Source organism: Eurytemora carolleeae, unplaced genomic scaffold (assembly GCF_000591075.1).
Source record: "Eurytemora carolleeae unplaced genomic scaffold, Eaff_2.0 scaffold654, whole genome shotgun sequence".
Taxonomy (NCBI): Eukaryota; Metazoa; Arthropoda; class Copepoda; order Calanoida; family Temoridae; genus Eurytemora; species Eurytemora carolleeae.
Window position 1 is genome coordinate 125,982 of NW_019396565.1, and position 13,431 is coordinate 139,412.

The window sequence follows — 13,431 nt, forward strand, 5'->3', positions numbered from 1 at the left end:
ATTGAAATGTTTCAGCAAACTTTTTTTTATTTAAAACTCTGCAATGTATGAATGGATTCATTCTTATGCAACATAAATAATTATAAATATTAAAGAAAAATAAACTGACTAAATTTTGTCTGTTGCTGGCAATTTTTTTCCTTTTACATTTATACTTGAAATTTCTCAGTAGTGCCTTTTTCTTCAACTTATAATTAAATGGTTCAGATATTTGCACAAAACCTAAAGTTTTTTATCAATAGATTTAACTTTAAAACTTTATTTTTAAAATTAATTTTCATACACAGGAATTATTTTTAAAAGTAGATTTGTTAATTTTTTCATTAAAATAATCTATTTTATTTACACATGTAATGTGGAAATATGTATATTTGAACTAGGAATAAGACTGTAATGTACTACTGGGAAAACACGTTAATACTATTTAAAAGTTAAATTAAAGCTTTTGCATTAAATATAACCTTTAAATGCAAATAAATTATGTAAAACAATGCACAGACCCAGCTAGCTACAGTGGTAGGCGATTATATCAATAAAACGAAGACAACCTTCGATTTAAATCTTTATTTATATAAAGCTGTTAAACACCATGAATGCAAATAAACATCAAAGTTAAAAGTCAAAAGAAGATGTCAATTAAAAAAGCTTCTCTTTAATAGCGTGTGAACTTTTAATTCAAACAAAGCTTGTTGACAATCAAAACTTAAATATATATAAAGCTAGTATTTATTTTATTCATATAATTAGAATACGAAGTCTCATGCTTTGTTTTAACCCTGAATATTATGTCTGTCATGTTTATAAAGAGTTTCATTTTTTTCAAATTAAAAACGAATCTATTGGATATTCAGATTAAAAAATTTTTGTTTTGGAAAAATTCAATTTTAACATTTCCGTAAATTTCTAATTTTCATATTTTTTTCTCATCTATCATTTATCCGCGAGCCTTGTAACTATTAATAATGTTACTTAGATCTTTATTAAGATTTTTATTTATTCTTTTCCCATTAGAGTTGCATGTCAGTCAATTATTTTCTTATCACTAGACTTTCCGAATTGTAGATGGGATGGGTATAATTTTTAGCCCAAAAAATTTGTTTTATCTTTGGTGAACTATCGTCTAAATAAAGGAGCATGCTCAATTCATAACAGTATTGTTCTTTAACATTTATCTGATTAATAATATCAATACTCGTCGTTTTTCTTGCTTCTTAAGTGATTAATTCTACTGATTTCCAACACTGTTTCTGAAGCAGGTCATTTTTTTAAGTAGCAGCTGAGCTGGGAACTTTTGAACTCCAAAGTTTAGCTCAAAGTCCCTTTAAATATTTTTTTTCTATTTTTTCTTTACGTGAAACTTTTCTCTTGTGTCTTCAAGTTTGGTTCGCTAAGGTTGAAGTTGATTGCTAAACCATATCCAGGAACTCTAAGTTTGGTTCCCTAAGGTTGAAGTTGATTCCTAAACCATATCCAGGAACTCTAAGTTTTGAATATTCGTGTTGATCTTCCATCTAAAAAATAAAAAAGGTTTTCAAAGTGATTTGTAGCTTTTTAGGAAAATAATATTAACGAAAAATTAAAAATCAATGAAGAAGGAATTTAGAAAAATAATAAGTAAGAAAGTTGAAATGAAAGCTAAGATGTCATTATTTGATTAAAAATAATTTGAAAAGGTTAGTTTATTGATCAGAGACCGAATCCAAAGAATTTGAGCTGCGTTCCTCAGCTGTAGGTTTAAACTTTCGATTCAAAGTTAAAGATTAACCCTAAACAGGCTGAGGTTGGGGGGTTGGTGTTTGGCACCTCCCCCCTGTAGTTTTTTTTGTCCTAGCACTCTCATTTTTGTCACTTTTACCGTGAAATTTTGTGACTTTTAATGAATAGTAATTTAAAGGATTTTTTGTTAAACAAATATTTTTTTTTAAATTTATAGGGTAGGGTACAGGGCGGAAAAAAGTCCGGTCTGTGAAAAAAATCTAAAATAGCTCATAACTTTTTTGACTAGAACTACAGATCTAAAAATTATATGTTTTGAAAAGCTCTTGAAAAATACATGTAGAAACATGTGTCATATTTGTTTAAAACAAAAAAAAATTTTAAATATTTTTTAGCCATTTTTTCAACCCTCCCTAGCACCCAAACTATTAAAGTTATCGGTCTAAGTTTTTTTCTTTGAGCTGGCCATGCAAAATTGGGCTATGAACATGCATTTCAACCCTCTAAGGCCTTTTTTCTAGAGGGGGGAGGGTGCGCCAAACGCCCTCCAGGCTATACATAGATTCAGACCCCCCAGCCTTTATAGGGTTAAGGATGGAGTTGAATCGGTGGTTCAAATTTGAACCGGCGGTAAGCAGTTAAGCCAGGTCTATTTTTCTTGACATTAATGTGCTATAAATATTGTTTTGTGACCCAAGATATTAACCAAAACTATTTATGTCAGGTCAGAGAATATTCTTTTGACCCAAGATATTAACCAACACTATTTATGTCAGGTCAGAGAATATTCTTGTGACCCAAGATATTAACCAAAACTATTTATGTCAGGTCAGAGAATATTCTTGTGACCCAAGATATTAACCAACACTATTTATGTCAGGTCAGAGAATATTCTTGTGACCCAAGATATTAACCAAAACTATTTATGTCAGGTCAGAGAATATTCTTGTGACCCAAGATATTAACCAAAACTATTTATGTCAGGTCAGAGAATATTCTTTGCATCATGCAAGAAAAATAAACTTATTTATCTAGCATTTTTAAAATTAGTTCATCATCTCAAATTCTCTTGGGCCTCCTTAAAAGCCATTAAAAACCTAGAATGTTGACTTAACGCCAAAAATTACAATTTTTGTAATTTTCCATAATTGTATTTACAAACTAGAGGGCTCCCTACAAAGCCTTCAGTGATGACTGCACAGAATTAGTTATTTCTTTATTTTCACCTCATTTCTTATTTTATCAATCATTTAATAACCCTATCAATGTTTTATCTATGTTCATTAACAAACAATTATATCTTTAAATGTACTGAGCTTTTGTCACAAACTCTGATTTTTTAATCCCTATATATCAACGCCGTTAAGATCGTAGACCTTAGATATTTCAAATAATCAAAGTTTAAGATATCATAGGTCTACGACATCGGGTTGCAGAGATATAGAAGGTAGAAAATCGGAGTGTTTAACTAAAACTCAGTTTCGTTTTAAAGTTTTTAGGTCGTCAGTAAAGTTTCATGTTTTCTGGATCCCCCCTGTACCTCCAGTACAGCACTGATGACCAGTAGCACATGTTGAAGATAAAGAAGAGTATTGGGAAGAGAATAAAGAATGATATATCCAGCTTCGTAAACCTCTGATTGCTTTTGATCTTTGAACCCTTTCCTAAAGTGTAGATGTTGTTACTTTAACCCTATTCCCGCTGGGGGGGGGGTCAATTTGACCCCCCCCTGTAGTTTTTTTTACATAACTCAAAAAGTATTGGTCTGAGGCTGTTGAAATTTTCTGACTTTTCTTACATACCCAAAGCCCTCCCTTTAGGCCTAAAACTGGGCTTTAATACTAACTGCCTGAGTCCTCAGGCACAACCCAGCGTATCCTGGTTTTCAAGTACCCCAGCGGGGATAGGGTTAAAGGATTAAAGGAATTGTAGACGTAATTTTATATTTAAAAAGGAGTATGTTCGATTTACAACGATACATTTAAAGCCTTGTCTGACCATGATTAAATGAGAAATACAAGATATCACTTTTTAAAAATTATTAATGTAAGCAAAGAAAATTATCAAAATCAACATTTTCAATCCAGAATTGTTGATATATACATGTTGAAAGGTACCGTTGTGAATAGGACCAGGTCACTGATAATTACGGCGATTAAATGCAAAGAGAATAGAATGTATATTAGAGTGGAATTTAGTAGAAAAAAGTGTAAAACGACCATTTTGTTGTACTGTTTCCATACTGCAGGTGTACTTCACATATTTGCGCTATATAACCTTTTGGGCCCTGGAATATCATTTTATAGAAAATCTAATATTAATATTAAAAGAAACCCAAATTATAAAATAGGCTAGTTTCATAATTGATCAATGATCATTTCACTTTACAAACGTTGATTTTCCGTTATAACTATAAATCAACTGATGTTTGTTATTCACCTAATTCATTTTAAAGTTTATTTATCAGCTTTAAACAATTCGAAATTGAAATGGATAGTCTATGGAACATACTGTTTTAATGTACTCTACTGCATATAATTTGTGAACATTTAACATGATATGTACACTTTGAACTCCCTTTCAGGCTGAAAGGGACTGACAAAATTCATTCCGAGGGATTATCTAAATTCCACTCTAATATATATTCTATTCTCTTTGATTAAATGTTAAAGACAAAACAAAAACTACAGCTAAGATTTTTATTTTTATGAATCTGCTAATTTCCAGTTTTTTAAACCTTAAACCGGACCCTTCCTATAGTATAATAGGTGTACAATTTCACTCAATGGAAAAGGCAAATATTATCTATATATTGTAAACATTTCTCTATATTAAATAATCTGTCAATGTTTAAAGTGTTACAGAGTTAAAGGATGATATTTAATGTTAAAATGTCAGATTTTTCCCTTTGAATTTAGATTTGCTCTGCACATTAAACTTCAAAGCTAAGTGCTATTTATATTTGTAAGCAGGTAAAACATTAAGACGGATATATGTTGTTATAAATTACAAAATTTAATGAAAAAATATATTTTTAAATGTAAAAACTAAATAATTATCTTGATTTGAAAATATATTTTTAAATGTAGAAACAAATAATTATCCTGATTTAAAAATATATTTTTGAATGTAAAAACTAAATAATTATATTGATTTGAAAATATATTTCTAAATGTAAAAACTAAATAATTATCCTGATTTAAAAATATATTTTTGAATGTAAAAACTAAATAATTATCTTGATTAGAAAATATATTTTTAAATGTGAAAACTAAATAATTATATTGATTTGAAAATATATTTTTGAATACAAAAACTAAATAATTATCCTGATTAGAAAATATATTTTTAAATGTAAAAACTAAATAATTATATTGATTAGAAAATATATTTTTAAATGTAAAAACTAAATAATTATCTTGATTAGAAAATATATTTTTAAATGTAAAAACTAAATAATTATCCTGATTAGAAAATATATTTTTAAATGTAAAAACTAAATAATTATCCTGATTTGAAAATATATTTTTAAATGTAAAAACAAATAATTATCCTGATTAGAAAATATATTTTTAAATGTAAAAACTAAATAATTATCTTGATTAGAAAATATACTTTTAAATGTAAAAACTAAATAATTATCTTGATTAGAAAATATATTTTTTCTAAAGTTGGAAAATAATAAAATATTTAACAGTAATTATCCATATTCACCATAATTACCATTTAACCTGACCTTAATGGGGATAAAGAGAGGGGGGGGGGGTAGGAGGGAGAATTAATAATTTTAAGTCTCAAGAGAATGATTTCAAGTCTTGTTTGAAATATGTATCAGACAGAGTTTTTAAATAAATGTAATATTCTGGGCAATTCCACAATTTCTATAGAAAACTAAAATATTTTATTATTTTTTAATACAAATATTTGACAGTGGGACTGGGAAGTACACAATTTTGATTTATGGCAGCTATTCAAAATTGTCAGGCTTTAAAGGGAGTGACCAGCAATATGGAATAGCTATTATGATTTATTATTTCATACACTCCCTTTAAGGAATCTTGGTTTGACCTTACATAAGGGTAATTGAATAGTCCTGAAAAAAAAGATTTTGTAACTGCAAAAAGTTTGTATTTAGCTTCAGTTTAAAGGAATAATTGCCAAAGTTCGAGTAGCAGAAATAGAAATTTAATTTTTTTTGCATTTCGTTAACGATTCGTTGTACATTTCAGTAAATCATTATTTTCTTCGGGTGTTATAGTTTATACTAAGGAATTGAGTATTTGAAACAAAATCAAATATTTAAACCACAGTATCTTTAGAACCCGATGTTGTAAACCTTTGATATTTAAAACTCAGATTATTTGATCTAACAGAATTCATAGTTTGAAATATCTAAGGTCTGCAACATTTGGTTCCAAAGATATAGTGATTAGAAAATCCGAGTTTATGGCAAAGACTCAATTCCTTTGAATTGAAATAGAATATCTAATCCGTCCATTGTAAAGTTGTCAACTTTGCTATTAGCTCACTGCAACTTAGACAAGAATAGAAGGTAAAACCTTTAACTTTGATTTTACGAATAAATGTAAAAGAAGCAAATTTATTTGGTTTCAAGGGCGGTTTCATGATTTAAAATAAGGGGGGTTAAACTCGATTCCCCCCCCACCTGTAATCTCATAAAAATGAATTCCCCCCCTCACCCCTCTATTGCTAAACAGTTTTTTTACCACCCCAACCCCTCACAAATTACAGTTTCTTTATAGTATAGGGTAGGCAAATGTCTTAATAATCCATTTATTTATCTAAAAACGATTTTTAGCAAAATAGTATTGATTGAACTTTATACATAAACATTGTACACCTCTTTTCGTATTATTCTAACGAAGGGAGAATCATATTTTATATTCTGCTATTATTCTTTAAAACATGCTAATTTTTCTTGCAGGAGGTTTCAAGTAGTTTTTAAGTTTATTTTCAGAGTTAAAAATAACCAAAAGAAGGCTGAAAGTAATAAAGGATTTTTTGTTCAAAATAAAAAAAATAATAAAAATATCCTCCTTTATTCCAATCTACAGTAATTTAGTTTTCTTGGGCCGCTTGAATTAAAGGTATTTAAAACACTGATGTCCGAAATTGAGGCAAGCCTCTTTAGGTGCATCACCATTCTTCCCAGGTTGACTAACTTATCGGTGGTAATAGATAACCTGTTCACAAAGTTTTAGTCGACGATGCAAATTTGATAAGTTTTGACTAATGTGCATGTTTAATGGAGGCGGATATATATGTTTCTTTTTACAATGTTGGCACTTTCAAGTAAACTTTATTATTTATATACATATATAAATACAAATTATAGTTTAAATGAGAAAAGACTTTTAAAAAATCCAGGGGGGCACCCCCCCAAATTTCACTCAGGGGGGGGGGGGGGGTAATTTACTGCCAACCTCCCAACCCCTTGAAACCGCCCTTGTTAGGTTTTACATATTAGAAATTCAAAAGATTTGTGTTCTTCTCAGTAGCTATTTCATTAAGAAAATTAGAAGACTTGAATCTTTCGTGCATGTTACTTTAGTTTGCAGTGGGCCGAGACAAAAGTAAAATTGTACCTTTTAGACTCCCGTAGGAGCTTCTGATTTTCTCCAGTTTAAGAAGAAGAAGTATAACGGAGTACTCTAACAAAGCTCCGAACACAAATGCTATACAAGCGATTATCCAGGTCTTTATCGCAGTAAACCCTTCAGCCTAGGCATTTAATCAATTATCTAACTGATTAGTTGGTCGCATCTTTATTACTTAAAGGGACTGTAAGCTTAATTTCAAGTGACCTTCGTGCAAAGATTTACAACGGTAACCTCAAAAGCTTTGTCTGATCAAGTATGAGAGATATCCATGTTTTTGTTTCTTTTAACTTTATTTTCATTTGCGGGTTCTCTGCAAAATCAGGCATTTTCATCTTTGTATGTCCAGTCATTTACAATTCCATCAAATTAGTTACAAGTGACCCTCCATAATAAAGTGGTATGTTCAATTCACAATGGTACTTTTTAAACCTTTATTTGAGTAACAATAAAAAAGTTACAGACGGTTTACTGTATTGCTCACGTGCTTGGTCTACAGACGGTTTACTGTATTGCTCACGTGTTTGGTCGACTCCACTTGGAAGTCCAGACTGGACGTAGCACGTGAACTCATGTTTAATTTGTATCGGCTCAGATCTTGCAACTTTTAGTGTGGGTTGTGCTAAATTCTGATAAATTCCTTTAATGTTTCTGCTAACAAAATCCACAAGTCACTTTTACAGAAGATCTAATTAAAAATTTTATTTTTTTTCAGCTGGAAAAATGTTAATTTCTCAATCATCCTTAATCAGACAAATATTAAAAGTGAACAGTTGGGATTGGGACTTCCCACTTTATAAATGAAAGATCACAGTCTTTCAAGTAACTTCTTCAATATTTAATTTATATTTTTCAAAGACGCTTAATCTGAATCGAGTGACGTCTATAGGTCTGAATATAAATGATGCTTCTGTATAATGTTTATATATTTAAATTTAATCTGTTGCATGCTGAAGGAGTATAGAAGATATATAACTGATGAATATTTCAGATTCTAATTCTTTGTATAAACCTCTCCCCAGGGAGCCCTTCATCTTCTCGTTTGTGAAACATTGAAACCAGGAGAATATTTAAAAATAAGTTTAATTTACATTTTTTTTATTTTAAAGATTGTTCATTAATTTGAAATTTATTGCAAAGAATTAAATTATAAACTAAGCGTTACATAATTTCTAAAAAATATTTTTGTTGATTAAAAGAACTTCAAGTGACCCTTCAGTAAAAGAGTGAAAAGTTTGACTTTCAAAAATTGTTCGATAATTTCAAATATTTTGCAATCGATTAATATGACACACGAAGCATATCTGATGATTTATCTGAAAGTTTCGATTCACAATGGTACTCCTTAAATCTCTTTCTGAGTAAAAGATTTCTTAAAAAGTAATTCATTTTCAAATATTTATATCCCTATATCTTGGTAACCCAATGTTGTAGACCTTAGATATTTCAAGCTATTAATTCTGTTAGATTAAATAATCTAAGTTTGAAATTTCAAAGGTTTACACCAACAGGTTGCGGAGATATAGAAATGAGAAAATTTGAGTTTGGGGCAAAAAATCAATTTCTTTCTTCATTATTTTGCCAAATCCGCAAATGACCTTAACAGAGAATGCACAGATAAAAATAATCAATTTTTGATTGAAAAAATAAGGATGTTTCATGATTGTTGATTAGACAGAGGTTTAGAGGGTGTGATTCGGACACTCTATAATTGGTAAAAAAAGAGAATAGAACAAACATAAAAAACACTAAGAAAGAAAACAAATTATAAAATGAAGTATTTGAATAAAGACCAAAATGCTTGAAATATGAATTTTGTATTTCATTTTTAGTATGAGCATAATGTTTAGTCTTTCATAATCTGAAGCAAAGATTTACAATTACCTTTGGGGAATTAGTTTGTATTGTGTTGTGGATATTTATCAAAACTAAGAACAGGGTGACTAGCATAGTCATTCTTCCAGGGACTACTTCAGGGTTCACCAGGAAACTAGAATAGTAGTCATTATATTCACGATATATAGTCATTCTTGCAGGGACTACTTCAGGGTTCATCAGGAAACAAGAACAGTAGTCATTATATTCACTATATGTAGTCATTCTTCCAGGGCCGGGACTACTTCAGGGTTCACCAGGAAACTAGAATAGTAGTCATTATATTCACGATATATAGTCATTCTCCCAGGGCCGGGACTACTTCAGGGTTTACCATGAAACTAGAATAGTAGTCATTTTATTCGGTATATGTAGTCATTCTTCCAGGGACTACTTCAGGGTTTACCAGGAAACTAGAATAGTAGTCCTTTATTTAGTTAGTAGTAGTCATTCTTCCAGGGACTACTTCAGTATTCTCCAGGAAACTAGAATAGTAGTCATTTATTTAGTTAGTAGTAGTCATTCTTCCAGGGACTACTTCAGGGTTTACCAGGAAACTAGAAAAGTAGTCATTTATTTAGTTAGTAGTAGTCATTCTTCCAGGGACTACTTCAGGGTTTACCAGGAAACTAGAATAGTAGTCAAATATTTTTGATTGTTGGTAAGTTTCAAATCTAATGTCACATATAAAAAAATGACATCTGAAATACAAAGGAACAATATTTTAGGAAAACCCCGAGCGTTAAAATAACATTTTAAAGTTATTCTTAAGAATTGATTAAGGTAAGCAAAATAGGAAACAGACAAAGAACTGAATCTATTTGTTGTATTGCATGTATATTCACAGTTTTGTTTGGACGCCCAGGCGGGGGGGGGGGGTAATGGTTGGTCTAGGAAAGGTCTGAGGAAGGTCTTCATGATTGATTAATTGTTTGAGGTACTCTAGGTCATTACAAGGCTGTACAGAGGAACCATTTCTTATCTGTCTTAAAGCTTTAGTACCTCACAAGTACATTTATCAATACACCATTAGAGAATATTAGTTTGTTAATTTAAAAGAACTAGCATTTTTAGGAGCTTTGTGCTCCTTATCTTAAAACAATAAAAACCTTGAGCTGATGCTCTTCACATCCCATTTTCTCACCGTTCTCTAATTTTAGATTTGAAACACTGCTATATTTTTAGAATTGTAATTTTGATAAATTCTAGATTTAAAACATTGATAAAGAAATTGAATCTTTGTCCCAAAATCTGTTTTTCTAATCCCTATATATTTGCAATCGGATAGTGTAAACCTTTGATATTTCAAACTTAGATTATTTGATCTAAAATAATTAAAAGTGTGAAATATCTAAGGTTACGACTTTGGGTTGTAAAGATATAGTGATTAGAAACTATTTTGAACCAATAGAAATAGTATGGCGATAACATCTATCTTTCTTTCTATCTCATGATCCAATAAGAGTTATGAATCCTTCAATTGGCGCTATCCGTAAATGGAAATATTACTGCTACTGAAACTGTGTTGAACTCTGAGTTTGTGGAAAATGATCCTAAAATTACTTTAAAAATGAATACTGAATTGTGCAAAAATTGTACGACGTTCAAATATTCTCTAGAAACATTGTGATAAATGTGACTTAAACATTTTTAAACAAAAATATTTTTTAAATCATTGAAATTTGAATTTCAGATTATCGATTAACTTTGCTCTAAAGGAATATTTAATTTACAAGAACTTTAAATTAACCAAATTTATAAACTTTGAAATAAAATTATTAAAGTAAAACCTTAACCTGTTCTTTTTATTTTTTGTTGTTGGTTGAACTAATACAGCATTTTATGTAGAGCGTAACTAATCTTTGATACTTTTTGACAAAGAAATTGAGTCTTTGCCACAAACACAGATTTACTAATCCTAATATCTTTAAAACTTGATGGTGTAAACCTGTGATAGTTCAAACTTAATTTATATGATCCAACATGATTCATATGGTGTAAACCTGTGATAGTTCAAACTTAATTTATATGATCCAACATGATTCATAGTTTGAAATATCTAAGGTCTGCGACATTGGGTTAAAAAGATATAACGATTAGAAAATCCGAGTTTGTTGCAAAGACTCAATTTCTTTCTCATAAAATAATAAAAAAGTTTTAAAAAATTTTTTAGAATCATTTAGAAAATCTTTGCCGAAATTTCACAATAACTATAACTGTATATATGTCGGTACCATCCAAATTAATCAATAAATTATAGTAAGCGCTAGGTTTGTTTACTTGTATGTTCCATCATAACTCATGAACCCCCTGGACCGATTTGCCTCACACTTTAATATGGGACCTCGATAAAACAACGGAACTGTTACTAGCAAACATTGTTTTCCAGACTTAAAGCTGGGTTTCCAAGCTAAGTACAAATTTTAATACAAGTAACTGTATGGTAAATATTTGTGTGGCAATTTAATGTCCGCTACAGTGCTACCAAGCAAAAAATTGATGGATTACAGTTTTTATAATAATGCATAATTAACAAGTTTAGTCAATAACCCATAGCGTTTACTTCTCTTTATTATATCTAAAAAGATAACGTTTTAAGCCGAAAAACTTATTGTTATATGAAACGCGAAGAATAAAAGGTCTTAGAGCGTATGAACTATAAACGCTTTTATCTATATTTATACTTTTCTTGAGTGTCTGTCTGTTTGTTGTTGAAACCGATAAACGTCAAAACGATTGAATTGATCGAACCCAATTTTTTGTGGGACCTCACTTTTGACCCCAGGGAATGTTTATATGGGACTTTAAAATTGTAAAATAAAAACCCGGGCCAGGAATACGCTGGGTTGTCTAAAACGACCAAGAATTACTGGAAAATAGTCGAATTTTCTTTTAGAAGCGCCAATTCGAAAATAAAAATCCGCCAAAGTTTGAAAATCATATGAAATTGCCGACTTTCAGAGCAAGGGTTTAAAACTAAAATTATTTACAGCCTAGTTATATAAAAGGATGCAAAACTTTATTTTATGAAAGAGATGGAAATAAACTCTCTAAGCGGATTGAACTCTCTGCTATGTTTAAATGAAGGAGCGTATTCAAGTCTATGAAACATAAAATCTAAACATATACAACTCTGGTGGTTAGAAGGTAGCTAAAAATTTCTCATTGCAAAAAATAATACATTTTTAAAAAACATGTTTATAAAATAAAACATGCAACTTTCGTCCAAGAATACCGAGCTTGTGTTGGTGAATCATTAGTTTAGCGGTGAATACTCAAGGACATTTCGTGAATATTATTATTAGTAATGATTGGCTGAAGGGAATTAAGTAGGGAGGGGAGGGGGGGGGGGTTCAAGGGCACAACAAAATACTCCAAATAATTAACAAACAACTACACAATAAAGAAAGGCGTCTGTCTTTTCATGATTTATAAACCAGGCCGGACTTCTTCCATTCTACGTACATCGCAATCTAGGCCAATTGCGCTTCAAGATCTTTGGATTTTTTGACAAAGCGCCGAAATGTTGTACACCGGTGCCATATGCCAGAGTAAAAGATATAATCAAACATAAAGGGAAATATTCCCACAACCTCTATTTTTAGAGGTTTTTAAATATTTTCTCCTGAAACACTTTATTATGTATGTTTTTGTTATCTTTCAAAATTTTTTTTTTTTTACTTTACTTTACTTTTACTATGTCCGATTTTTCCCCCCCACTATTTTCTAGGAGTAGGGGGGGGGATGTCACCCCCTCCATAATCAAACCCTGATTAAAAACTTCTACCTGATCCAGCTAACTACTACAAATAGTCCTGAAGGAAGATAGTAGGTAATAATGTAGAAACTCATCTTTCTGGTCAGCACTACCTCGAACCCTGTAGCACTGTAGTTCATACCTAGACAAACACAAACTACATAGTTGTCCAAATTTATGGGAGTGTTCCCAAAAATAAAAGATGTTAATTGATAATTATTAAATATTACTGTATCTTGTAATTAAGTCGGTATGAATATTACAGAATTCTGTATCAAGTAGAATATAAAACTACTTTCAACTACATAAAACTACTTTCATGAATGCTCAAAAAAGAATACTTAAATGGCGACTTTATAATTTAAAGTTTTATGTGTCCCACTGTACAGTTTTATGCGTCCCACTGTACAGTTTCTTAAAAACTGAATGGATGGAAAAATAAAAGTAAGAGAAAATGTTTTTAAT

General features: G+C 30.3%; 1 protein-coding gene across 2 annotated transcripts in view; it reads right to left on the reverse strand.

Moving 5' to 3' along the window:
- Positions 1–1,357: 1,357 nt before the first annotated feature.
- LOC111705586 (glutamate-gated chloride channel) overlaps positions 1,358–13,431 on the reverse strand; it is a 38,159-nt gene continuing 26,085 nt past the window's right edge. The window contains exons 10-14 of one of the 2 annotated variants that reach the window (XM_023478177.1): positions 12,997–13,108; positions 9,219–9,324; positions 7,323–7,458; positions 3,257–3,380; positions 1,358–1,511 (exon numbers count right to left, since the gene is read on the reverse strand). In XM_023478177.1, the coding sequence (XP_023333945.1) occupies positions 1,460–1,511; positions 3,257–3,380; positions 7,323–7,458; positions 9,219–9,324; positions 12,997–13,108 (530 nt within the window). In that variant the 3' untranslated portion in view covers positions 1,358–1,459. Of the gene's footprint in view, positions 1,512–3,256; positions 3,381–5,438; positions 5,810–7,322; positions 7,459–9,218; positions 9,325–12,996; positions 13,109–13,431 lie in introns of those variants that run through there. The other variant, XM_023478178.1, reaches the window with a different exon arrangement.